This window comes from Platichthys flesus, chromosome 9, assembly GCF_949316205.1.
Source record: "Platichthys flesus chromosome 9, fPlaFle2.1, whole genome shotgun sequence".
NCBI lineage: Eukaryota > Metazoa > Chordata > Actinopteri > Pleuronectiformes > Pleuronectidae > Platichthys > Platichthys flesus.
Genome location: NC_084953.1, coordinates 19,878,582 through 19,906,544, shown reverse-complemented (window position 1 = coordinate 19,906,544; position 27,963 = coordinate 19,878,582). Strand labels below are relative to the sequence as shown.

At 41.1% G+C, this 27,963-nt stretch overlaps 1 protein-coding gene across 2 annotated transcripts; it reads left to right on the top strand.

Moving 5' to 3' along the window:
- Window positions 1-3,232: 3,232 nt before the first annotated feature.
- On the top strand, window positions 3,233-25,980 carry kita (KIT proto-oncogene, receptor tyrosine kinase a). Of its 2 annotated transcripts, none has more exons than XM_062396174.1 (21): window positions 3,233-3,539; window positions 5,776-6,039; window positions 7,943-8,227; window positions 8,318-8,457; window positions 9,105-9,276; window positions 11,146-11,332; window positions 11,984-12,099; window positions 12,375-12,489; window positions 14,933-15,117; window positions 16,285-16,391; window positions 16,482-16,608; window positions 17,112-17,216; window positions 17,518-17,628; window positions 17,742-17,883; window positions 18,061-18,155; window positions 18,264-18,394; window positions 18,776-18,898; window positions 21,607-21,718; window positions 21,799-21,898; window positions 22,189-22,294; window positions 23,501-25,980. In XM_062396174.1, the coding sequence occupies exons 1-21, from the start codon at window positions 3,485-3,487 to the stop codon at window positions 23,681-23,683; spliced, it is 2,961 nt and encodes a 986-aa protein (XP_062252158.1). In that variant the 5' UTR covers window positions 3,233-3,484; the 3' UTR covers window positions 23,684-25,980. The 2 variants fall into 2 exon arrangements, with proteins under 2 accessions (XP_062252158.1, XP_062252157.1); XM_062396173.1 differs by having other exon boundaries at window positions 9,084-9,276.
- The last annotated feature ends 1,983 nt before the right edge of the window (window positions 25,981-27,963 follow it).

Sequence of the window (27,963 nt, the reverse complement as noted above, 5' to 3'; positions counted from 1 at the left end):
TAATCAGAGTATATCAGGAAAATGTGCACCACATAATAATTATGATATATCTTTTGTCTGTCTTCTATTAAAAGTTTAGTCGTTAATTCAAAGAATAACATTACATTGTCATCACTACTCTCAGTGCCAACGAAAACAACTGGTGAGTTATTAGATTTATGTTTCCCATTGGAGCTTGCAGAAACGCTTTTCTCAATAAGTCCTGTTGAAAAAGACATCAATAAAAAATACTGAAAGAAGCTGCGACATAATGTGCTCAGGGGATGTGACAAAGCACTGTTGTGTTGATCAGACAAAAATCATTTTCTGTGATCCAGAATCACATTCTTGTAAATGGAAAAATCGATGTGTGATAATTGATGGGTCTTTTACAGGAGTTAATGCTTCGAGGAAGTTAAATTAGAGATTTGGTTTCAGTGCGTGAGCCACTTGAGCCTTTAAGAGTGGTCTGCCGTGCTCATGTTATGAAAAATGATTCTGGAGGATTGGAAATGACAGAATGCAAGAAGGTTTTACTACATATTTCCAGAATGGCATTTTTTCACAAATGTGCTGCTTGCAGAAGAAATAGTGTGTGATTCTGGACACAGTGCTGCACTCAGGGTCCTCCATTGATCTCTCCCCATCAGCAGAGAGTATGTGCCACTGGACAGTGTTCACCAGTTAAGCCATTTGATTGCTCAATATTACCAACTCTCCTAAGATAAACCATATCAGATGGCAGAAAATAATATATTTATTCACCAGTGATTGTGTAGTTTAGTCACTTTTATTACTAAACACACACTTGCAAAAACAAAATAAGCAGGTTTATATTTATGGCCTCAGGTTCAAAGGTGCCGCAGCAAAGCTGTTTGTTGATATTTGTTCAAAATGTTGGTCACATTAGTTTCATATTTGTGTTTGGATCATGTGTTTTATTTGGCGGTTGGTTTCGGCCACAGCCACAGTAATTTGCATGCAGTGGACATAAAGGAGAATTGTGAAAGATGTGTGTGTGTTAACGGCACCACCGTTAAATAGTTAGCATCAAATTAAATTGAAGACAGTGAGTGCGTAGATGAATGAAGGATATTGTAGCCCTTTTATGTGAATTATATGATCAATAAAAAAGATTTTAAAAAATTTGAATTTTATTGTGTGAACCCTTCCAGGCTTCTTTGGAATGTGTTTAAATGGTTTTAAGGTGAACCCAAACAATTTTACACATAACGGCCAGTTTACTTGTCATGGACATGTCAACTTAGCCTGTGAAAATTTGTTATATATTCTTTTTCCACTGGATTTAGCTTTTTGATGTTTGAAAAATTCAGGGGCTATGACACCATCATGGACATCTCCTCGAATATCTGATAGAAAATGTGGGGGAACAAGTGATAAAGGTGGGGCATACATGGCCTCCGCAGGTAGGCAGGGTTTGCATACATGCAGTCTGATGACAAACTAGCCTCCGGGGTCAACAGCCAGTATTTTAGGGCTTCTGGTGTAAACATTGGACATCCTGGACACTGTTTGCAGTCCGACTAGTTCCTTTTATCACAGGAGCCGAATGTTTCTCCACAAAACACACAAAAACAGATACATTTTGTTGGTGTTTCAGATCCACATGATATCTCAGATAATCTCTATCACCACATATCTACATATGAATGCAGATTACTCAAAAGCTGTTGATGCATGTTGATCAATGTCTTCAGCTTCTGTCTCTCTCCACATGGACTATTTACCTGCAGGCAACCAAAGCATGCTCGAATGTGATTGGTCAAGCTAAAAACTGAAACCAGAAGACTTCAACTACCAAAATCTGCATTTCCTCGCCCACAGATCATAGATATTGGCACAAATTTGATAGCCTACTTTTGAGGTGCATTATGGGAAATGTAGGATCTCTTGGCTTCAAGTTTTTGCCAGTTTTTTCTCTCTCATAAGTCACCCATCTTTACAGAGGTGCAAAACTCCATTTCTTCAGTGGCCTTTAAAATGTGTTTAGTGGCTCTTGGGCTTTTGAGGTATCAGAGGTATTTTTATTTTATCATTACTGAAAGATTAAGCATAATGTCTGATACAATAATTAAACCACATAAATACTGTGGGCTATAACAGTCTGAATAGAAACAGGACAGTAAAAAGCAGATTGTATTTCTCCAGGTTTGCCCTGGCGGTGTCTGTGCTCTCCCGCGCTGCTGTGAATGGCAAAGTGAATTATAAAGAACAGATGTCGCCAATAAAAAAAGAAATGACATCAGAGTGGCAACATTGAACACCGTCAGAAAGCAGTCACTGCACCGTGCGTGTGCGATAGCAGGTGTAAAAAAAAACACTAGACAACCTCTGGGAATGTGTGAGCGCACACCCATGTGCAAAGATACAAGATACAAGATACAAGATACATTTATTTATCCCAAACACATGCACAGACATGCACAGGCACACTCATTCAGTTTTAGGAAATGTAACCTCTACTTTTAACCCATCTGGTGCAGGACACACAGAGCAGTGGGCAGCCATGTACAGAGCCCGGGGAGCAGATGTTGAGGGAGTAAGGTGCCTTGCTCAGGGGCACTAGACAGGGTAGGGAGAATCCTCTTGAATTTTTGGACAGATCAATCCAGGTTCGTCTTCTGTTTTTACTCCGTGGAGTCGAACCAGAGTCGAACCAGAGACCTTTTCTGCCCATAGTCCAAGTTTCTGCCACAAGTCCACCGCCTCTCCATATCTGTCATGTGCACGCTCATGAGGGTGAAACAGACAAGGGGTAGTTGTGTGGTCTTCTCCTGTTACTTTTTTAAATCAGATGAGCGAATACATGTATTATACAATTGTATTTAAAAAGCCCTGATGAAACTTTGTGTTTCAGTTTTGGTGGAATTAGGGGATATGGTGTTTGGGTCATGCGTAATTTTAGATAAAAATTGAATTTATTTTTGCATACATGTAAACATTTATCAGGGCTCTTTTGATGCCTACAATTCAAAAGTTATCTGCACCAGGTTTGTCTTTGTTGTTTGCTTTATATCGTGTTATTGTGATAATAATAAAGTAGTGGAAAAACTGGACTGGTCATATCTGTGTCTTGATCAGTCTGTGCTTCCAATGTTTATCGGGAGAAGCAGGCGGCAGGTCCGAAACACCTCCCTCTCTGTGTGTAGCGTGTGAGTAATAGGCTCCACCACACCACTGGCTCCTATAAACATGTTGTTGACACCACAGTCGCGCACAGTCAGATACCTGGTCGACCCACATCGTCCCCTCTGGCATGCTCCGGGAGAAGAACAGCATGTTTGCATACAGGCGACGGATATCGCTGCTGCTGTTGCGAGCTGCGTTCACTGAGCATCTGTGCCTTTAGAGACTTTGTAATTGCGCCTGTTCCACAGCCGCGGTCCAACTTGCCACAACTCCGACGTACGCGCTCGGCGAGCACTACCTTAACACCGAGAGGCACTGGCTCACCCTTCACAGCTAGACCCATGGAATAATAACTATGGAATACCACTGGATACTGCTGGCTGTCTTTTTACACTTAACTTTCCGCCCAGGTAAGACTCAGCGTTTGCACTTGATGCGCCACTTTGCGCACAATTACTTGTTGCTGCTCACTTTAAAAAACAGTACAGGCTTCATTTTATTTAACCACGACCGGGTTTGAACTCCCTTCAGCGAGACCAGACAAAAGCTTATCCACATGATACACTGACGGGGACCGCTCCACTTGCTCCGCATCGCCTTCAAGCAATTCTCCACACTTTTTCTTTGTTCTGGGAAGTGGTGCATGGCTGCTGATAAAAGAAGTCACTGAAACCTAATGAGGACACTTTGGCTGATGATGTGGAAACCAAGTGCGCACACTTTAATAATGCATGTTATACTAAAAGAACAGTGCGCCATTAACAGAAATAAGTAATCAAACAGAGGGAATTGAAGTGGGATGCTGAATAATATACGCAAAGACTGTCATATTGTGCTTGGAGGTGACAGGCTCCTGCGGTTTTCCTCTTCTTTTGAACCAGTCGTAACCGTCATTATGTAAATCTATCCGCAGCTCCTCATTCCTGGGAAGCATGCATGCAAACGAGCAGCTGTCGCACACAGGACAGTGTAGCGATTCTATGTTATTCATCTTAGCATAAATATTGTCACATGTGCCCCCCACCCACGCATCTCAAATACAAATGGTTTGGTTTCATCTTCCGAGTCTGTCTGCAAAGGTCAAGGTCTTTGAACACCTTGTTGTTTCTTTATTGTCTTTTTACGCACGTCCTTCATCGTAATCATGGTTTTTATTTTTTATTTTGAGAGTTCAGCCTGTTTCTGTTTTCATCTTGTCAGGGGACAAGCCAATCCCTGAAGAGACAAGCGGCGAACCGCAAAATGTTGCCGTTTCACTTGGCGCCCTTTGGCTCGTGCGCGGAGCCTTGCGCCACTCAGGTCGGCTCTATTTTCTGCCAGTATGCCGACAGCCTGATAATATGATGTGGTCGTGGGATGCTTTGATATCGTGCAGGGAATTTGAATGGCTGCCACATATCCAGGCTTAGCCTATACTTGCCATGTGATGCAATAAGACGCACTATGAAGTTTGCTATAAGCCTTTACGCACGCTACAGACCTAATTTTACCATGTTTTCTTGTGCTCTAGTGATGAGTAAATCAATATACTAAAACATCACCATCACAATGATCAATACCTGACATAGAGACGTTTTTTCTCCATGACCATGTTGATAAACACTAACGTTAATGCGAAGATTCATATATTTGGGTGTTGAAGATAAGGCTTTGTCTGCATCCTCCTCCCTTCTATTTTAATTCCTGAGTGAAGTTAAGGCTCTGTGCTTGGGAACAATTGTCTCCACAGATGAAATGTATTTGTTGTATCATAAGTGGGATAGAGGGAGCATCTATGTCAGCAGCACACTGTGTCGACCCCCCCCCCCTTCCCTCCCAAATCTGCAGCCACAGCCCTGTCATGTTTCACCAAAACTGGCTTCAATAGAGAGAGTGGGAGTTGAGTGCAAACCCACCATGGTGATGTTTCAAAAATCATTACTCACGTACGTTGCTACACCTGTTTTCAGTTGGGGCAGCAGATTAGATCTATGGGCTTTTTCTGGACCTTCTGCAACCATAGTCCATATCTGGGCCGGCACATGCTACACACGTTTGTTCCAGGTTACACCATGACATAACATAATATCTTTATGGTTCAGACATCTGCTCAGATGTCAGGAGGTTGAGGGTTCAACCATCTCTGAAATCCTTTAAATTAAACAGAATGAAAATGATCTCTGACCCTGCAACCCCTGCTGGTGTTTCACTCGTGGACTTGACTGTGTTTAAAGTGGTTGCAAGCCATGAATCTTCAAATCCAGTGTTTTGAAGTTTGGCAGCAGGAGTCCTGCTGTTTCCATGTGGATCGGGGATTATACCTGTAAACTGTAATGCACTGTGAATGGGTGAGCCCGCCGGTGTTGACACCTCCTGACTTTGCAGTTGTGAGTGAATCTTAGAAAAAAAATTCTCTTAAATCCCGCATTACTCATTTTTAAGCATTTTTAAATAATACAAAAAATGTATAATTAAATGACTTTTGAAATACCTCAATACGCCGAGACTTTTATTCTCACTTTGGTTTTTGAAAGTGTTAATGTTTCATGATAATATAAGTATAAATGTATGATCTTATCCACCAGATTATGTAAGTGACAATACTTGGCCTATCATAACTATCACATGTTTGCTCTCCAGTTGAACTTTCTCTATATCCCATTATAGGCAACACCAAGCCAATCATTACCCCCATTAACAAGGATCACCTTGTCGTCGATCTCAACCAACCCTTCGAGCTGATTTGCAATGGTGAGAAGGAGATCCGATGGCAGCGGGAGGGCCGGCCGAATGTGAGGCAGCGGGGCGAGAAGAGGATCAATGGGATGTCCACGCTGCACATCACAAGGGCTTTGCCCAATCTCATGGGCCGCTACATCTGCCTGGAGAATAGCACCGGGGAGCAATCGTCCATCTACATTTATGTTCGAGGTAGCTGCATGTTACTGAATATTACACTGGGGTGTATTTTGTGTGTGTGTGGTACTGTACGAGGAGACACAAGTAAGAGGACTGAAATCAAGAGCAGGTTGAAACAGACTGCCGCGTAGAGCAGAGGAAATCTTTTTGGCATTTGTCTCTGCGGTGATAGGGAGCACTGTGTGTGGGTGTGTTTGCAGAAGAAGGTGTTTGTAACTTTGCCCTGGACAGGTACAGTAGATAGTGTAGCTATTTATTGAGTGCAACACAGTTCTACTCTATTTCCTCTGTGCTATTCCACATTTCCTTGGCCCACAGCCATCACTACAGGCTTTTATCATGATCATTCACTCCACAATTCACACATCTACAGATATATCTGCTTTTCAGATTAGAGGCTCCGGATAATAGCCATTATAAAGAGAAAAAGCTTAATCCACTAAACATCTTGTGCAAGAACTAGAAGTTTAGTTTAGTTGTATTTGTAGTTAATTCACAATTCAAACGGGTAATTGCTTTTGTGGAGACATTATCCATTGTATCCAAACAAACTGAAATTATGTTATACCAGGAACGGTGATTGTTCAGACTCTCTATGGCCAGCAAGACAATTTATCTAGACTGACAGATAATTAATTAATTCAAAACAGGACGTCAGTTACAAACATGGGCTCATAAAAGCATGTTATATATGATGATAATAACAATAGAGTAGACCAAATAATGGTCCCTGCCGATCTTAAGCATACTGACACCTGGAAACATGCAACTAAACTGATCGAGTTGCAAGGACAAATTTGCTCTGTTAAAATGAACGCTCATAAAGCATCTTTCTCAAGAGCACATACTGACAGAGACAGATATTGTGGTAAGCGACTTAATTACTGAATAGCTGAAGCCACACTCAGCAGAATTCATAAAGGAGCCTTGTTGCTGCTGCAGAGATGCTTGAACTGGAAAAAGGCGAATTGTTCCAAATTGTGAGTCTATCTTGAAGAAGTGCCACAGGGTACATTACTGATATGGCACAAGATACTGAAAACACACAAGGCACTGCAAGAAATGTCCAGTGTTTCTCTCAAGAGCAACATACATAACAAGAACTCCCCCAGCTCACCGTTATTGTTTGTAGGATGATTGCTGAGTTTGATAAGAGAGAGGAATTATTTACTCCTTTGAAAGCCGTACATGCTGTGGCAAGTGCATCTTGAAAGGGGTAAATGTGCACAATTGCTACAACTGTGTTCATACACACTGGCTAAGGTTTGATAGTGTATCAAGAGCAATAAGAACACACTGAGTGAGTGAATCGTGACGTACAGTATATAGAGCTTGTAACTTCCAGATAAGTGGAAGTTTTTAACAGAAATCTTTTCAAAAGTTTTAACTTTAAGAAGTAATGATAAGTAGCCATTTAAAAATAATTATTTATACAACTCCAAATTTTATGAAATAAAAGTCTTCTCAATGGTTCACAAAAATCACATGTCTTCATCTGCCCTAGATTTTCGTCCCCTGAAGCGGAGTCACATGCTTCGTATACATAGGGATATATCCTCCAACTTTTTTTATTATTATTTATTCCACTACACTTAAAACCTTTTTTTATGGTCAGAGGTTTTCTATGTATCGGCAGCAGAATGGATACCTTATAACATATATACATCCAGCATTCATCATTATCCATTGCTCCATCCGCTAGTGCGGAGCAGGCGAGGCCTCCAGACACACTCTAATGTAATCACTTGGCAGAAAGTTAAAATAGCACTTCCCTTAACACATATGGGTAGAAAATAGTCTATGTTCAGCGCAGAATTGTTATATAATAGGTGTCACAAACTAAACCTATAACAACTGCCATCCTGCTGACACTTCTGGCTTCACCTCTGATGTGCGATTGCATTTGTTTTGGCAGATCTTGAAAATCCCTTCAGAAAATCAATGGTGTTCAACATTCTCACTCGTGTGGGAGAAAATGCAACCATCCCCTGCCTGGCAACAGATCCAAGTTTGGACAACCTGCGCCTGGAAACATGCTCCAGTGGAGCACTGGCCTCTGGGCTCCAGTACTCTGCGAGCCTGGAACAAGGCATCATCATCCCCAACGCGCAAAAGGCCTACGAAGGTTGCTATGTATGCACAGGAAAACTCAGGGAAAGGTACATCAGATCACATGACTACTACCTGACAGTGAGACCAGGTAAAGTTGTGAAAATAAATCAATGTATTGTTGCGTTTTTCTCAAACGGACACACTTGTCAATCCAGTCTTTTTGTTTATTCCTTTTCAGTCCCTGTCGCTCGTCCTGTGATTGAGATGCAGGCCCCGAAAAGACTGATTCTCAGACAGGGCGAGAGTCTCTCACTCACCTGCAACACCACCAACGTCAATGGAGAGATCAAGATGCGGTGGGTGACCCCACCTGGTTCGGTGAGACCCTTTATTTACTGTATGCTGTGTTGTTAATGGAAAATTCAACTAGATTTTCGTTGGTGTAGTATTTAGGTGTATGAAAACACTGTGATTTGTTTGTGAAATGCTCTGTTGTCTTCATCCACTCCAGCGTTACTTTATAGAGATATTTCAGTGAAGAATCATTCATTATCAGCTGCTCTGGGAGGTTGTTAGGTGATTCCTAACATTAACTCCCTGCCAACTGCACTCACAATTATTATTATATTATTATTATACAAACGTGCCACTTAAGCTGTCACAAGTGATATAAGTCACCAACATTTCTTTTTAGGACATTTTTTAAATCATTACGTGTCACGCAACAGGTCAACATAGATGCTGTTTTAGCTTCAGGATCTTGATGTGTGTGCAAATTGTAGACTACCGTTTGCATAGGAATGTGTGAGCAACTGTGTGTGTGTTTGTGTGTGAGTGTGTGTGTGTGTGTCTGTGTGTGTGCGTGTGTGTGTTTGTGTGTGTGTGTTTGTGCATGTGCGTGTGCTCGTATACAGGCTGATGTGTGTCTGTGTCAGTATTTGTGTGCTTGGCAAGGATAGACATGCAGACGGGGTTAATCTCTAGAGATCTGTGGGCGTTGACAGGGTGCCGTCTGGTATCCACAGCAACCAGCAAAGGTTGACGGTGCGTCTCATATCCTGACGGAGCACTTCACTCATGTGCGTAGCTCTACATTGCACATCGCGGTGGTCAGACAACAAGATGCCGGGAGGTACCGATGTGAGGCTGAGAATGGCATGGGGGTCAGCACGCAGTCAGTGTGGCTTGATGTTTATGGTGAGTAGATGAAGCTCTTTGCCTTTAGTTACAGCTGCAGACTGTAACTTAAATAGGTTTTTAAGCTGTTATGAAATGTGATCAAATTCAACCGTCCAATGTGGTCTGTCAATCATTCATGGTTGGCAATGAAAGCATATCATTGAATTAAATATGTTGATATTTCCACAGATTAAATTTCCCCAATTTCTACAAAAAGCTGAATGTCAAGAGATTAGTGTGACATTTTAAGAGATATACATCTTTGCTTTCCTTTTTAGATTTAGATGAGAAGATTGATATGACTCACATATCTGGACAGCAAATGCTAAGTGACTTTGTTATCTTAGCGTAGCATAAAGACTTGGAAATGTTTGAAGATTCTCAGTCATCCAGTTCATGGTATTTCTTCGTGGAGGTCCATCGAGATCCCTCCTCAGGCAGAATAACAGCCACTCACTCCCTGTCTCATGTGATCTTAAGGACTCACATGATGCCCGGGTGGGTCAAAGACTCACATGTGACCTAAATGACTCTCTCGGTGTTAATGACCCAACAAGAGGTTAAATGTTTGGGACTCTCCACTGGTCCGTTAGAACTGAAGAGGCCTCTGAGATCAGTCGTTGAAAGTCTTCAAGAACCTCAAGCAAGTCTCGTTGCTTATAGCATTCATACATAAAGACTGGAGTGGGAGAGAGCTGCCTTGTGTAAAATATATTCACTAAGCAGTATTTTCAAAGTGGGAGTTGGGCCACCCTAAGAAAAATACATTTGCATCGATATCAAGTGAGATTTCATAGAATAGCCCAAGTGGTGGTGACTTTGTTTGAAGGTTTTCATGAGAAAATACCACCTCTTGTTAAGTGTCAGCATTTTGATGGAATAATCTTGTTAAGGTAAAAAAGGTCAGATTATGTTTTTACAATATGCTTCCATTATGTTTAGGTATCGCTGCTTATAGTAATACCAGCTGTTAATACTAGTGATGTACGGGTGTGTACACCTGGGCCTTATTAAAGGACCACCCAACCATCCGATGTCCTCTGACCCGCTTTAGTTTTATAATAAAACCAAGTGCTTTCACACCTCTCAATTACCGTGAGGTGTGACAGATAGATTTATAGTTGTCCAATAGTGATCATATCTCTCAAGATGGATTTTAATACCAGGCCTGAACAGGTTCTAAGGGTGAGGGAGGGGTTGCCTTTCTCCAAGTTTTGTCTAAGGGGCGGCCCTTAGTGCAAGACTAAGAACACCCCGGTTGTACTTATTATTTGTTATATCTATACAACCTCAACAGTTTGCTGTTTTGTTTAATTGGCTACTGCTTTATGACCCTTAACCATGTAAAACAAAATAAATATTTGTTTAAGCCTCAAGCTTTCTACGTGTTATAACTGGTCAGAGCAAGGCTAGCTGTTTCACCCCGTTCACAGTCTTTAGGCCAAGCTATCAGACTACTGGTGGCACAGAATGAGTCTTTACAGAGCCAGATATGTGAGCAGTGTCGATTTTTTTATGTTTGACTTCGCCAGAATTTCCTTTTTTTCAAAAAGTTTTGCTTTCAAGGTTCAGTGTTTAGAATTTATTGACATCTAGTGGTGAAGTTGCAAGTTGCAGCTTTATACCCCTCACCCCAATATAAAGTACTTACCCTAGACAGGGCAAAAAACAACAACAATTGTTACAATTTAGAAGTACACACTGGACCTTTAAATGTACATACATGTGTGTGGAGTGAGTTTGTTTTTTCTTAATTTGTCTCGTTGTCTGTGAGCTCTTCATGTGTATGTCCGCTAACTCTGTAAGTTGAAGTCTGTAAACCAATAAATGTGCCTTTAATTATAATTGGCAATTTGTATAACAACATCGGATTCCTCTCTTCTTCAGACAGAGGATTCATAAACTTAACGCCCACGAGCAACAGAACCATCCGCGTCCGCTCAGGAGAGAGTTTGTCCCTAAACGTTGACATGGAGGCGTATCCCAAACCACACACCTTCTCATGGAGCTTCATGGGCCACGGGCTGAAGAACACCACCGACCATGTCATCACGACACTCAGCCACGAATATAGGTGAGACAACACACACACACACACACAGGCACTCACACACACAGAAACACACACACACTAGCTTTCAGTGCCTATACTTGACCCTAGGTTTACCACATATGTGAAAATGTTCATTAACCTCATCCAGTGGAATTTAACACCTTTGGTTTGGAGCGAGGTGACATTGATGTAACAGCTGCTTTTTTCTCAGCTCCGTGTGAAACAAGGCTGAAACTAGTCTCCGCGTGAAAAGAAACCCTGAAATGTCTGTGTTCCAGATATGATCATTTTATTTATTCATTCAAAGGCTGCATGTTCAGCAAAATGCATTTTAGCTCACGCATCACCAAGAGAAACATGACTTTTAATTAACTTTAAGCAAATTGGGGAAAAACGTTATACCTGAAGCCTTATTTTAAAATGCGAAAATCAATAAATGAATATATATAACAGTAAAAAAATATAATTTTGTAATAGCTATTCATTTGATAGTTTTTTCCTATGAATGCTTTGTTTGAACAGATGTCCATGTTCCTTCTCTGGCAGCTATGACATAAAAAGCCTGAAATCGTCTGTTTTCTCTTTATGTGCAATGAAATTAATAGAATGTTTTTGTGCAAATCAATAAACACAGCCATGCTTGAAAATGTAATGTCTCCACTGTTCGCTCAGGTATGGCAGTGAGCTGAGGCTGGTGCGACTGAAAATGTCAGAAGGGGGAGTTTACGCATTTCGAGCCGCCAACAGTGATGCAGCAGTAAATCAGACGTTCACCATCTTTGTAATCAGTAAGTTGTGTCATAGATTTTGTGAAATGTCTTTTGTTCCCTGAAGCCAAACAGTGAATTTCATTACCCCACATTGCATTAATCTTCAGTAGCTGACCTATGGGAATAGGCTCTGATTACCCTTTCATTGTTGGGAATGAGGTGTTGCTCTCTGCATCACACTGCAGCATCCATACATGGCAAAGGTTCAATAAGGGTTCTAGTGGGATACATTTTTAAATAAATCTCTCCTGCTTGTCATTTATATTTCTGTGACGTTAACTTTTGTTTGTTAGGTAAACCCGAGATTGTATCCCATGATGGCCCAGTGGATGGACAGGTGCGCTGTGTGGCGGAGGGGTTTCCTGCCCCCCAGATCACCTGGTACTACTGTGAGCAGCCGTACATCAGGTGAGGTCATTGAACTTCGGACTCTCCGCCCATGAAATTACTCTTTCTTTTACCTCTACTGAGACACTTCTGCATTTTAGATATCATACCTCACAGACTATTGGTGACAGTTATGAAGTTATTTACTTAACCTTCAGAGGAGGGAAGTGACAGTGATTCACACTCTATCTCTGTGTGCTTTTTTACTTTTGTCAAAATGGGTGACGTTCTACCCCATGGACTTCACGATTAGAAAGACACAGGGGACGTTTTAGAGCCAATCGAATCAATAGTGTTATTATGTTTCATGGAAACATTTTATTGTAAAATAAGTTCAAAATATGAATTAGAAGGTCACTCAGTAGAGCACATACCTCCACCAAGGCCCAACAGTCCCCTTATGAGACCACATTCAATTCTGCTGTCAATATTTGTATTGGGATCTGCACACACACACTCATAATTGTGAGTCCCATAAACCTGCTTTTTTCATCAACTTCCAAAATTCAGAAACAAACGTCAGGAGAAAAAAAATCTTCTTTTGCTTTTCTTTTCTTATATCATGTAAGAATTTGGAGAAAAGTTCTCATGAGAAAAACAATAAGCTCTTTGTTTGACATATATATATAATCTTGTTAAAGAAAAACAGACCTGATTGTTTTTTTCTCCAATACGCTTCAAAAATATTGTTTTTTTATCAAAGTTAATGCCAGATTTTCCATGTGTTAAAAATGTCAACTTCGAAGGTCACTCTGTAGAGCACATACCTCCACCAAGGCCCAACAGTCCCATTATAAATCCACAGTTAAATTCACTAGATCTATTATTTGTATTGGGATCTGCACCAAGCTGCACACCCTCATAAATATCATTCCCTTAACAAGCCAATTCCCTTAACAAGCCCATTTTCTTTTTAATACTAATAATATATCAATAAAATATATCGGAAAATGTTCTATGTCGACATGCACCAAAACTTAATGGGTTCGGAGCCACATCCTTCTACCAAGTTTCTTGATAATCTGTGAAGACGTTTTTGTGTAATCCAAGCTAACTAACAGGCACAAAAACAAAAGCAGAACACAACCTAGCCTCCTTGGCACAGGTAAAGATAAATTGTAAATAAGTTTCTAGTTGAAGTTTAATCCCAGGTTTAAATGAATATCATTGTCAATTTAATCATAAAATCCAATAAATAGAGGTAAATTAGGGAAAAGACACTTTAAGTCATAATCTACATTCAGTTCATGAGGTGACTCCTGTATAAACATCCATGTTGCCTCCTCTTCAGGGGAATGACACCCCACCAATATATATCTGAGAGAAAAAAGATGATCCAATTGAATCTTAAAATCTGACGTGCTATTCATATCTTCCTATGTTCAGCAATACAATGTATTCATTATTCAACTGACAACATTTAAGTTATCAGAAATGAAAATGATAAGAGATATTTATGATCTAATTTATGATCCTGTCAAAATCAGCAGCTTTCTGTTTTTGATAGTATTATTATTATATTCATCTATTATTATATTCTTACACGCATTGTATAACCTGATCTCTAACAGATATATTAATAGGGAGTGGCCTATTTAACAGTACCTGTCTGTTAATCTCATCAAACCTGAAGATGGCCTTAGGGCTGAAACAACATCAATAACAAAGGAAAATACACATGGGGCCAGAGCTGCTCTACGTTCAGACCCAACTCTTGGCACCTCACTACAACTCTTAGTTTTAATTTCCATTATATAATCATTATAATAAGGGTTTGGTTTTTAGAAAGGAACATTTAGGCTGTGGAAACTATAGTAATATACTGATTGGTTGACAAGTCATGTGACGGAAGGAATGATTTGTGATTGGTCGGGGCTTGACATATCTGCCCAAATTCACCTGGACACGGTTCATCTCGTGTCAAACATAAAGTGTGTGGAGGCAGAGCATCTGGTAGCTGTAGCAACACCAATCCCAAGCAGCACAGGCAATGAATCATAAGTGATAATCCAAACTTTATCCAGTCATTTTTTAATCATAACCAAATCCACTTAATAGCATTACATAAAGGCATGCTATCGCAAGTAGATAAACAGGGAGCAATGTGACCTGTGTTAGCTGATAACAGCTACTCTTCATGTTGTGGTGCCATGAAAACATGTTTATATATAATATAATTTAACATATATCAATTTTTTCCCCTGAGTACTTGAGGCATACCTCACTATTATAATGGCTTCAGGTGAATTAACTCCTGCAGAAAAAGTAGAAAAAAAAACATGAGGAGGCGCTTCTGCAGTTTTACTTGTTTCATGCAGTGTTTTTATGACTTAGGAGAGGAATGTGTGTCTTACAGGAACTTTCAAGCAAGACATTCCTGAGTGTCCTGCAAAGAGGCAGTCGATTAAAAGCTTGGTGATCCCATTAGCTCTTTGTCAATAATTATAATATGATCTGATTTCAGATGCTCCCAGCAGGGCAATGCCACCCATGAGGAGCAAAATGTCCTCACCGTCACACTGTCCAGCCCAATATTTGGAAAGACAGAGGTGGAGAGCCGGGTCAATGTCAGCAGGGGACGATTCAATACTCTGGAATGTGTGGCCACGGTGGACGGGGAGCAGGCCTACACACTCTTCTCTATCAGTGGTGAGTGAGAAATTACACTCACGGATAGTAGGATGCAGTATTTTATAAAATTCTGTCACCTGCATGTGACTCCTCACTCTGTTGACACAAAAACAGAGTTATCTCAGCTCTGCCCCTCAGTAGACCCGGTGAGATTTAATCGTCAACTCAATATATTTACTAAAAGCATGACCTAGAGGAGTTACCCATGTGTTCAACCAATGTGGTCGTACAACTAGAGGTTGGGCCACCTTATTCTGTTGGTAAACAGAGATACCTCAGATATGATTTGCCGTGATAAGAGGTTGTCACTTACACAAGGGAATTAGTCCATTGTTTACTTTATGACTCCAAATCTGCTCTGTCATAACGGCTTTCCCCATCTGCTGCACAATGTCGCACAACTGGTGTGATAGCAGTAACAGCAACGTTTGTATGCAGGACACTGGGGGCTAACTGTGGTTGCGCTGTATACGTGGGCGAGCATTATGGGGGAGGAGAGTGTCTGCAGCCAGGCAGGACAAGCCGTTGGGAGCGTGTGCCCAGGTTTTTTGTGCCTCACAGTGTAACAGCAGACCAGGCGGAGGCGCTCAGAGTGTGGAGCGCAGTAGGAGTCCTGGCGTAGCTGGGTGTTCCGAGGCTGTAGGAGGCTTGGAGGTGTCAGGGAGCTGCAGCAGAGAATACACAGGGGCTTTAGATACCACTGACAGGTTTACAGGGGATTAGTTCCTGCAGACTCTGCATTCTCAGATTTGAAGTGAAGAGAAAGCTGCTTATCTCTAAAGAGCTTATTACACCCCACTGTACAGAGGAGCAAAACAATAAGGCATCACAAACAGCAACGTAGGAACACATGGTGATTATATATAATTACTCACAGCACAGCTGTGAAAGCAACAGCAATACAGTTAAATACTCTATAATTGGAGGGCATGTAAGGTAGATAAACTAGAGAAATGCAGAAAACAAAGAAAATGCAAAGAACCCCACATTATGTGTTCATATATCATTGGATTAGTTTGGTGTGATGTTAGCAGAGTGCGCTTCACTGTGACTCAGCTCCCCCTGGCTTATTTCTAAGCTCCTTGCAATGTAATTTACATCGTAAACATTGCAAACCAATGACATAGTTGCTAGTCGATTGGCTCCACTCTTGAATATAACATGATAATTTCTATGTACTTTCAGAGAGAACTGTTCCCCATGATCTCTTCACACCGCTGCTTATTGGCTCCGTATCAGCGGCAGGCATCCTCTGTCTTGTCCTCATCATGCTGTTCTACAAGTACATGCAGGTAGCCGAGTACATGCAAGGTTGAGCCCGTTGGCAGGCCCTGAGTTCACTTGTAACAATTATTCATGTTCAATTATCTTCTATTGTCCAGAAACCAAAATACCAGATCCAGTGGAAAGTTATCGAGGGCATCCATGGTAACAACTATGTGTACATTGACCCCACCCAGCTACCGTACGATCATCAGTGGGAGTTTCCTCGGAACAACCTTCGTTTTGGTGAGTGTCTTCTTCTTCTTACTCAATAGACATCCTGGTTGTCATGTCGAAGGTGTAAATCACAGCTGCGGTAGAGTGATGTGAAGATAAATGAGGGTTTGTCTCAGTAACAGTCTCGGTAATAAAGCCTGACAGAGCAGCTGGTAGGACATTATCACTGCCAGCGTCTAGCAACTCCTTGCTGATTGACAGACACCGTTTTCTGACTATATGGGCACAGCATTGAGGCTTTAGCCGTGTCGGTGGTCAATTACCAATAAACCAGCTCGATGGCTCATGAATGATGTAACCCCACTCCCTCACTGCAAACATGATACTGTTGACATACTCTGGGTGTTGTTTTTAACAAACCTCCTCAAACAGGATCCTGCGTGTCCTGGTGCCTATGTAAACAGCCCGGGGGCTAAAACTGGTGTTGTCCTAGGAACGCTGGCACGGGGCCATTTTGTGGGAGTGAAGCAGGATGGGGAATAACAGTTTTGTGTTTGTCTTCTCGTCTTCAGGGAAAACGCTGGGATCTGGTGCATTTGGGAAAGTGGTGGAAGCCACCGCATACGGACTCTCCAAAGCAGATTCGGTCATGACAGTGGCTGTGAAAATGCTCAAAAGTAAGTGCCGTCAACACGCATGAAAATGAAGTGTGACAAACACAGCGGATCTATTTCGACCATGTGAGAGATTTACTGTGTAGCTCTGATCTTTCAAGAAGCCGTAAAAGATCAGGTGTTCAGAAACATCAGCATTTTGTGGATATTTTTATAAATTGTTATTCAGCGGCTTTTCACACTGCACCTTTCATTTCAATTTGCTTCCCGCGTCTAGTTATTTTTTTAACCTGCATGTAACAGCTCATGACATGAAAGTTCAATATACCTGAGTGATGATTGTGTTTCCTTCTGTTCTCCACAGCAAGCGCTCATGCCACAGAGAAAGAGGCCCTGATGTCGGAGCTGAAAGTCCTCAGTTACTTGGGAAACCACATGAATATTGTCAACCTGCTGGGAGCCTGCACTGTCGGAGGTGCGACAGCCATGTTGTACTGCTTTATTTGTTCAAGCTCCAGAGACAGGTTGCAGACTTTGACTTTTCGGGGGGAAAGACCCGCCTCATGATGCAACTTTCTTTGTCCGCAGGCCCTACACTTGTGATAACAGAGTACTGCTGCTTTGGAGACCTTCTCAACTTTCTACGACGAAAGAGAGAATCCTTCATCTGCTACAAGAGCGAGGATGCCTGCCACTATCGCAACATCGCGCCGCCGAGCGACACTGCAGGGTCAGGTTCTTTATCGTGTGTTAAGAGTGGTTTATTGAATGTACTGTATGAACGAGAAAAGAGACAATAGTGTTTACTATCCAGAACGTGCGTAGGAGGAGGAGTGTATTTGGACAGCAGCGTGCCTATGTGTGGCTGTGCTCAGCTGAGACCAGACTGCTCCTTTCCTCTTCACAGAGACAGCTTGAACAGCTACATGACCATGAAGCCTTCTGTTGCTGGCAGCCATCCCTTCAGTTCGTCCCCTGAGAAGAGACGCTCGCCACGCAAAGGCAAGCATGCCGGCCATTCACCCAATTTTTCAGTGTTTGTTGCAATATACAGAAGTGAGGGTCATACAATTTCAGAAGTAGTCATCTTGATGATGTTTGCCCTCTCAGGTGGCTCCTACGTTGAAGCAAACGCAGAGAGTGAGATGTTTGACGAGGATGGTTTGTCTCTGGACACCGAAGACCTTCTCAGCTTCTCTTATCAAGTGGCCAAAGGCATGGAGTTCTTGGCCGCCAAAAATGTGAGCATCACCTTGATTGTGCAGATTTTAGAAGTATACATATCATACTTGATTTCTACATAAAACCCTAATGTGAATTTTCACAAATCATATTTGATTTTTCTGTCAATAAAGAAACGTATTGAGTTTCCTCAGCTAGTAAACAGGCCTATAACGCATGTTAGAGCATGCTGCTGAAACATTTATGAGAGACTCAGATACTGTGGCAAGTGAGCTCATATATCTGTGTCAGTGGTTGTCTGTTACGGATTCAAGTGTGGAAATTCAGTATCAAATCTCATTCGAAAAGTCCCTATTCCCGACTAATGTTAAATTATTGATTGCTCATGTATATAACATGCGTCATCAGTTATTAAAGGTTAAGGTGCCTTTGTTTTGCAGTGTATCCACAGAGACCTGGCAGCCAGAAATATCCTCCTGACTCAAGGCAGGGTGGCAAAGATCTGTGATTTTGGCCTGGCCCGGGACATCACCACAGACGCCAACTATGTCGTCAAAGGAAACGTAAGTTAATAGAAAATGTGTGACACTGGGAAATGTAAGATTAGATGCAGGATACATGCAGCGCTGTCATAAAATTATCTCTTCAAACATGCCATTCTTGTATTAAAGTCACCCCCCTGATCTGTGGCTTCCTGCCTTGTCACGCTAACACCTGGTCTTTATCTGGTCTGGATGTTTTACAACACAGGTTCAAGATCAAGAACAGTAATCATTGACTAACTTGGAAATATTGAGCTCATGTAACCTCTGCTAACACTTGAGTTCAAGTTATAATCTTTTAATTTACATATCACTTTAACTAAATCTGATCACGGCACTTGGTGAGAACAAACCTCTGGCTAACGCCCTGTCGCATTGTAGAGAAAGTAAAACTAAATCCTAGATCTGCCCCATGATCTGGATCTGCATTGAAACATTTTGTGGATTCTTCCTTGGATCATGCCTTCACCCCTCCACAAATTCTCATGGAAATTGGTTAAGTAGTTTTTTTTTTTGTTCCTGCAAACAAACATTGATAATAACATGAACCCCTTGGCTCAGGAAACATGTGACCACACAAACTCTTATGTAGAGATAGGTTGTTTGTGCAGATGGTTCACTGTTCACTGACAAAGCTAATGTTAGCATATCGTGGCTGAGCGTAAGACCCTGATCAGACTGTTTGGCGAATGAGAAAAAAGGAACCACACTGCTTGGCCTTTTGTATTAAAGCTCACACTTTTGTGGTGCACTTTTTTTTAACTGTTGCTAAGCAACTACCAAATCACTTATCCTTATCCTATCTGTGATTTTGTTTTGCAGTAATCTCAAACAATTGTACTGGCTTTTTAAATACAGGCTGAGGGTGATTTGCTCTGCCTGTGATTGAGGGTGAGAGGCTGTTCCCAAATTAAATGCTGGACTCAGGGAAATAAAGATGTTTGTGCACATGAGACCAACAGAAAGAGGGAGACTCACAGGGTGGGGACCACCAGCTGGTCCAGGAGCTCTGCCTGATTAATGATCACTTCAATGCTTAGGCGAGTTGGAGAAAATTTGCCAATCTGCTGTGAATCGGTCCAATTTGTTAAAGGGTGAGCTAACATTGGCATTTAACTATAAGTGTAGTTTAAATTAATGATGGCAATATAAGTGAAATCTCAAGTCCAGCCCTTTTCTATTCATTTAACACGTTTAAGTCATGCAGCTCTGGGAATCCAGCTACACTGCACAGACACGACTAGTGTCTCCTCCATGATTGTTGTTTTATGCATTTTTTCTGCCCTAAGTTCTGTTCTACTTGAGGACTCCAAGTGCCTAATATACAAAGGGCAGAGGGCTCATTAGCAGTGGACACTTACTACCCATAGAAAACAAACAAAACAATCAGACAGGATGCCAACACTGCATCCTGTTTGGTCTATGGAATACAGTCGAAACAAGTCATATGACATTTGACTTATGGGTTGTATGTTAACAAGAACTATTCCATTTTACCTTTACATCAGAAAAAATAACAATAGATTTGTCATATATCAGCTATCATCCACTACCAAAGATAAATAAATTACCAAATTTGAATTCACTAAATTATTCAGTTTTTTATTTGGATACGCATGAAACTGCAAACACCCTATTTCACAAATCAGAACCATAACCATGCTTCATTTTTTCATCAAGATGCATTAATTATTCCCTGAGAAATCAATGAAAATGTATAACAAAAAACATATCTCACAATATGAAAGAAAGTGAAAGGAAAAACCTGGATTTGCCCCCTGATATGGATCCTCACCAAAGATGTATGGGTTGTTCCTTGGAGCGCCTCTGTCCCTGCATAAAAATTCATGGAAATCTGGCGTTTTGGCCTAATCCTAACAAATCAACAAACGCAGACAAAAACATAACCTGTTTGCTGGAGGTTACAAAGATATGCCTACAAATAAGGATTGGCACTAAAGTTTATTATAATGTTTCCACAATTTGTATTGTTAGCAGTGTTATGTTTTGTGATGGTTCAATGACTTCCAGTTTGTTTACGTTGCCAGAAACTTACGCGTATATGGTCACAGATTGCTTGCTTCACATTTCCTCACAAATGATCTGCACATTACCAAGTTAAGACATTTCTCTGCTGAGTAAATCACTCGTTTGATACTTAAATAAAGACTTGTAAACAAACTTTTTAAATGGCTTTTAAAAATATGGTACAAGCAAGGCCAAAGCTATGAATGTCTTGCATGCAGCTACCACATTGTGAAACCAAAGATCATCTAGTGGGCATGTAATGCTTGTTTCATTTAATGATAATCAGAAAGTTAGAACCAAATTGAGGCAGTAGCTCCATTTTAATGTATTTTCTTTTCTTTTTTGTTTGCATTTTTGCCTGTGACCTTACTTGAATCTGCTTGATTGCTGAATATTGCATTTAAATAATAAGCATCAGAAATTACTGGAGGAGACAGTAATTGTGTCTTGTGGCAGCCAGATGTTTTTTACTGAAATACCACATTGAAACCCTGTGAACCTGTGAGTGTGTTTGTCATAGCTGATGAAGTGACTGTGATGTAAACCTGCGAAATGTGTCTTAGCCCGGTGTGTGTCTAGATTCTCAGGGGAAGGCCGTGTTCATACTTTACAATTGGTACAGTCTGTACATTTAGCAGTCATTATACCTGTTTGAGTCACAGAAAACATGTATTTCATTAAGTGCTCTGTCTCTCTTTTAGGCACGTCTGCCGGTGAAATGGATGTCTCCAGAAAGCATCTTTGAGTGCGTCTACACGTTTGAAAGTGACGTGTGGTCCTACGGCATCTTGCTTTGGGAAATCTTCTCTCTAGGTATCTAAATCACTGTTTGTCAGCGGCTGTCTGTGTGTTTTCCAAAGTGCTTAATGTAACTGAATCTCTGTTGAACGTAGGAAACAGCCCATATCCTGGTATGCCTGTGGATGCCAAGTTCTACAAACTGATAAAAGAAGGATACAGAATGGATGCTCCAGAGTTTGCACCCTGTGACATGTGAGTTGTTTTTGAAAATTAATATGAGTGTATGTAAACGGCTTTGAACTAAACTGCAAGTAAAGTGATCATGGAAAACATGATGGTTGGATTGATGGAGATGCAATAATTCTGGGATTTAAGAAGCAGCCTTTTCTCATCCTGTTGCATTTGGCTTGTCACCAGTATACCCAAAACTGGGAACATTCTGAAACTCTAAAATGGAACTGAGCACAGAAATCAACAAGCACAGTGGTGTAAGACTGGTAGAAAAATGAAGGTGTTATGTGTGTCTGCATGCTGCTGTGCAGGTATGAGATTATGCGGTCCTGCTGGGATGCTGACCCCCTAAACAGACCCCCCTTCAGGAAGGTTGTGGAAAGGATTGAACAGCAGCTCTCGGATGCCGCTAAGCATGTAAGTGGATATTGTTTACTTTCACCATAAAAGGTTCAAAAAAGCCTTTCTTTAACATCACTGACACGAGAACACTTCACAGGCCAAACAGCAAGAGTATGAGGTTGAAGGTCCTAAAATGATAAAAACCAGATGTGACACGGTTCATGTGATACCTGCTTTACTTTGTCAGCTGCCACAAATAAGAAAGTACATATTAGGCACCATTGGAAATGTCTTGTTTGCGTAATGCAAATCCTTGGTGAATGGATATCAAGCTTCATTAACTTTAAAAAAATTGTTACATGATAATTGAAGAGGAGGTGCTTTTGCCCATTTCTCAAAAACATATTTTTCATTTTTTTTTCCCTCCCATGGAGAAACAGTCGACAGTCTGACTGCGAATACATAATAAAGCTAAAGGTCTGGAGCCTCTCACAGCTGGAGCAGATGTGTTTGAAGTCTTGGCTTGTCCGATGCACTGAGCTACAGGGTGTTCATCGTTTTCATGACTGTCCAACAACAGAACAACTCTGACAGTTCTTTGGGACTTTATAAGACAAATATGTTAATTTACCAACTGGACTGAACAAACAAGACTTATTATTAATGTTGACATAATTTTTTTGTCGCTAATAGAGTGTTCCTTTCAATTTCCTGTGCAGCGCATTGTCTGATTATGACATCAACATTACGTCCTACTACTTGTTTACACTCAAACCCAGGTCATGTGTTGTCAAGCAGTTGCTAACTATTTAGTAACTGTAACTACTTGTATGTCAATGTTGAAAAATGTTGAATATGACCTTACAACTAGCAAATTTCAGCATGCGACCCAGCTAAACTAAACTCGTGAACACAGAGAACATTACACGTGTTAAACTTTGTGACCACTTTATCTTGCTTGTGGAAACGTTTAACTCAAAGCCCTGCTGTGCCTGAATGCAGCCTCACACGGATGCTAGCAAGGCTGTAGACTTTTCATCCAGCTCTGTAATTTAAGAGTCATGAGAGAAAAAAGAGAGAAGATATTTATCTCTTTAATGATCGAAACAAAATGTCCTGGAAGAAGTTAAAATTTTGAGAATAATGCAATTTTTTAATGTCTGTTATAAAATCAGGAATTTCTGTTTCTGTTTGAAATATCAGAACTGAAATAGTAAAACGCATCAACACTGACGGGCATTGTTCTCTCCGTCTATCCTCTTTCTTCTTTCTTCTCTCAAGATTTATCTGAACTTCAGCTTCAGGCTTCCTGTGACGCCCAGAGAGAGGGAGGAGCCCAGTTCACAGAGCGCAGCGTCTCACAGTCTCAACTCAGCAGGCACTCATAGCGCTGCGACTCAGCCCTTACTGGTCCAGCACGAGGTCTTCCTGGAGGGGACGACCCTCACAGCCCAACGGGTGTGAGCAACCCACCTGACCTGTCTGGCTGACTCATAAAGTGCCTGAAGCGTTACGCCACATACCAACCCCACCACTACACCATTCCACGGACCCCATCCCAGCCGCACATGTCACGTGTGCAGACTAATGGCAATCACTGTGTATGACAAGAAAAGAACAACCAAGGACAAATGGCTTTTATAGTTCTTATCACTATCATGGCCTAGTACAGTTGGACTAATTTTCCCATACTGACAAAGAATTGTCAAGGTACCTGGGACGGACTCAAGTCGTTACTATAAAATCAAGTTCAATTTTACACTGTTTTTGTTATTTTCCGTTTTACATTTTTTCCTACACATTTCATAAAGGTTGTTTTAACGCTTTCTATCTATTTGAGTTTTTTTTTTTTTTCTTTTTACGTTTTGCTGTTCTTTGCTGTTTTCTGTCTTGGAAACGTGTGTAGCGTTTTCATTTTTGGTTGGCTGATGCAATTGTTGGAAGAAAGCTTCACATCATTCCATACAGTATGTAAAACTTTGTTTGTTTCTCGTTTTGTTTCGTTTTACTCCTTTGTCAGTATTACTTCCAGCTGTTCAGATCTGTGTTTATGAGAAGGAGTTACTTTTCTGGGGCCAATTTAAATTGCGATATAGAGACACTGGTGTATAAGCTATAAGACAACATGGTCGGACCATGCTTAGAGTCCATAAGTGCTTCAAGTCTTTTAGGAGATTCATGTGTGCACTTTTTATCTCGGTTGTTACTATAGATTAGAGAGCAAGAAACTGCATTTACCAGATCTGATTAAAACATGGATCAGCCCATGATTACTCTACACACAGTTGTCTTCACACAGATTAGGTATGAACACGGTACGCTGGTTTTCCATTTATGTGCTTGTTGACTGTATATGTGTAAATAACTGAAAGTAATGATCATAGTTATTGCTATTAGATGACGAAATGGAAAGAGCTGGACAAAGGAGACACTGTGTGAAACCTGTGACTCTAAGCATTTGTCTCGGCTTTGCTACATTAGCAGGTAAAGCAGGCGTATACCTGTAGTTTCACTTTTTGACAGCCAGACTGCTGTAGAGTTCTCTTGTAAAGGTGTAAATAACTGCTAAGGTGTATATGGTTGCTCCCCTGCCACATCCAGTGTACGATCTATGTTTACAAGCACGACACAGGTACTGCCATTCCTGAGATGTGGGTTCTTTGCTTTTCACCTTCTTCCACTTCAGGAAGGATCAGGAAATGGGAACTCTCTGTTTTGGCTGACAGAAAGTTGTATGGTCTACGTTGTGTTGAAAGTCCGCATGAAGCTCATGTGAAATGGCGTGAAGCGGACTGCAGAACTCCCTGAGGTGACAAGTCAGAGGAAAGCGGACGCTCTTCAAGGCTCTCTGTTGAGTGGTCGACACTGGGTATATGGGATCGGTGTTGGTCATCTCATTGTTCTCCAGCCAGTAGCTGGTTTCCCAGCAGTCCTTCTCTTCTTTGTGTCCAGCTGCTTCCTCCATCAGGAGTGGGACTTTCAGTACCTCTCAGCCAGTGGTCTGTTTCAGTCCAGACCATAATGATTCCCCTCCTCCCACTGGTGGATATTGTTGTGAAGAGTATCAGGAAAGTGTCCTGTTTGTGTGTATGAACTTGTGTGTTTGTGTATGTATGTGAGGATGTACGTCTATTTGTCTATTAGTCTGTGTGCGAGTCTGTGTGATTGTTGAATTAAAATATTTACTGTAAAGAGGTGCCACTACAAATCATTCATCAAGTCATTTAGGCTATCAAAACCCCACAGTCTTAGCACTTTCTCCTTTTGTAAATATAAATGTGCGTATGTACTTTACTGTATGTAAAGTAACTTTGATGCTTTTGAAGATGTTTATCTCAATGAAGATGTGGTACACTGATGCAGAAATGAATTGTGATATTTTTTAATAAGTGTGAAGAGAAGTCAACTGTGGATTCAACTGGAAAAGCTGCTTGTTTCTCTGTCACCACAGAAACTTAAAAAAGACGAGGTTCACTTTGGCTAATGTTTTTATTTTGGCTATTTCATCATTTCCAACAGTACACTTGGAAAGTGCCCCATGGTCCTATCTGATCAACAATATTCAGGGCAATATCAGCTAAAATGAAAATACTAACTTGGAAGGAGCTGCCTCACAGATTATTTTGTTGCTCTTCTCACACCCAAAGGTTTTCCTGCATTTTGCTACATATTTATTAAAGGCTTTAGTGTTACAGCATAAATTTTGATGTGTTGCTATTACATGTTTCAATGTAAATAAAACTGTGTATATTGAATTGCCAGCTATGTTTCCGTGGCCTGTTTTAACTTGCTTGCTCCTGGACATACCCAGCTCAACACAGTGTTGTTCTGTGCAGCTTTGCTCATTTGAACGCATATGACAATCACATTTTTCCGAGCGCAGTGCCGGCCAATCTCTCTGTGCGCAAAGGGTTGTGGTAGTTTGTCCCCTGAGGTGGTTGTCACAAGTGATTCATCATCTCTACTTCGCTGTGAAATGGAGGTTTACTGGATCTTAGGTGTGCCACACGCTACTGTAAGGAAGCGTAATGGATGACACGCTGTCTCATTTGTTCTGTTTTGGTTGTTTTTTTGGGGTTTCCATTCTCCCTACACTACTCTAAATCCTCCTAAATCCTGGCAGCAGCCCAGAAAGGGACATCTGGTCATAAGGGGAAAGACACGAGTAGCGCAGCACGTGAAACTGTCAGGCCCACTACACAATATCTGCGTGTACAGAGTCCATTGTTTCAGGATCTAGCTGATAAGAGACAAGCAGGATATCCCACCACTGAAGGAGGGTGGCTGAATGCAAATGTTTGTTTGTCAACTTTTAAACAAAAAATAGAGGAACGGCTGAGATTAATCTCTTTAGTCCAACACTAATTATACAATGCTTTAAAATGTTGCTTTTAATAACATTTAATGTCAAATCGTATATATATTTATGCATATCAACTGAGCGTTCAGGTTTGGCAAGCAGGAATGATGTAGTAAAGATCATAATTAAATTCCCTATGAACAATTGCGTTTGGCTTTCAAGCTCATTCAGCAGTTGTAGGTGAATACGATGTAAGACCTGTCAGCCTTTAAACACATGCTGACTTGTGTTTCCTCCAAAAAGCACAACATTATCATAAAGAGGCCAACTTTCCTTGAGGGCATAGAGGCATGCACTGTTGGGGAATTCATATTGTCAGGAGGATGAACATTTTCTTGTCTCAGCAAGCATTCCACACCTATTAAACTTGTACATGTAGTTTCTAATCAGACTATTATTACAGCCATCATTCATCTCCTGACATCACCTCATAGAGAACTAGAGAATATAAAGTAATGGACGTGTTTCGTGCAGCAGGTCCCATGTCAGAGTGTGGTGGCTGGGATTGCTCAACTTGCTGTGGTTCCTGGCAGTGGCAGTAAATTTGTTGAGCATGTCACTCTTCTTCCGATACTGTTTGTGGTAAATCTGGCCGTTTAATATAAAACACCTCCTGCATATTGTTAAGCTTGAGGTGGGAAGGAAACAGAAAGAATGGTGGGCCCTGCCCGTAGAGTTAAAGGCTGTTTCTGTGGACAGGACTGACTCCTTCTGCTTTTTTTTCTAGATTTCCAGAAGTTGAAATATTGCAGCAAATACCCAGAAAGAAAGTTGTACCCAACTTCTGTGAAGTTGATGAATCATAAATGTATTAATAAAAAATGAAAAAATATAAAAGTATAATTCCGGGGCCTCCTCTTAAATGACCTTCCTTGACCACATCACAATGTCTTTCAACAGCACCATGTGATGGTTCAGGCATAACCATGTGATGCTTAAGCTCCATCTTTTTTCACTGAGCCACTATGTAACAGAGATAAAATCAAGTCTTCAGTTAGAAAAACGATGTTCATCAGAACACATTCCCATAAACACTTCCCCAGACGTTGTTGAGCTGAATAGAAGCATTGTCTCAGACTGCGGTCGGCATAAACCAACGTAGTGTAACCTGGGGCCAATTCTTGAAGAATTGCTAAACAATAAAAAAAGTGAGGCAGTTGTTTTTCTTTTCGGTGTACATTTTTAGCAGTTGAACAACATGCTGGGGTGACAAAAAAAAGCAACATGGGTGCAACATATGGGTTACGTTTCAGGTCTCCACCACTTCCCATATTTGCTCAAGCTGCTCAGGAAGCATACAACCCTGAGTGCACCCTGGCACAGCCTAGGATGGGTGCTGCTGTGGACTCAGCCAACAAGAAGCTCTGAGATACACAAACCGCAG

Excerpts from the sequence above, each read along its gene's own strand:
- kita (XM_062396173.1), top strand. The coding sequence starts at position 3,485 with ATGGAATACCACTGGATACTGCTGGCTGTCTTTTTACACTTAACTTTC. Across the intron at positions 6,040-7,942 it reads CATCTACATTTATGTTCGAG|ATCTTGAAAATCCCTTCAGA; the intron begins GTAGCTGCATGT and ends TTGTTTTGGCAG. Across the intron at positions 22,295-23,500 it reads TCTCGGATGCCGCTAAGCAT|ATTTATCTGAACTTCAGCTT; the intron begins GTAAGTGGATAT and ends TCTTCTCTCAAG.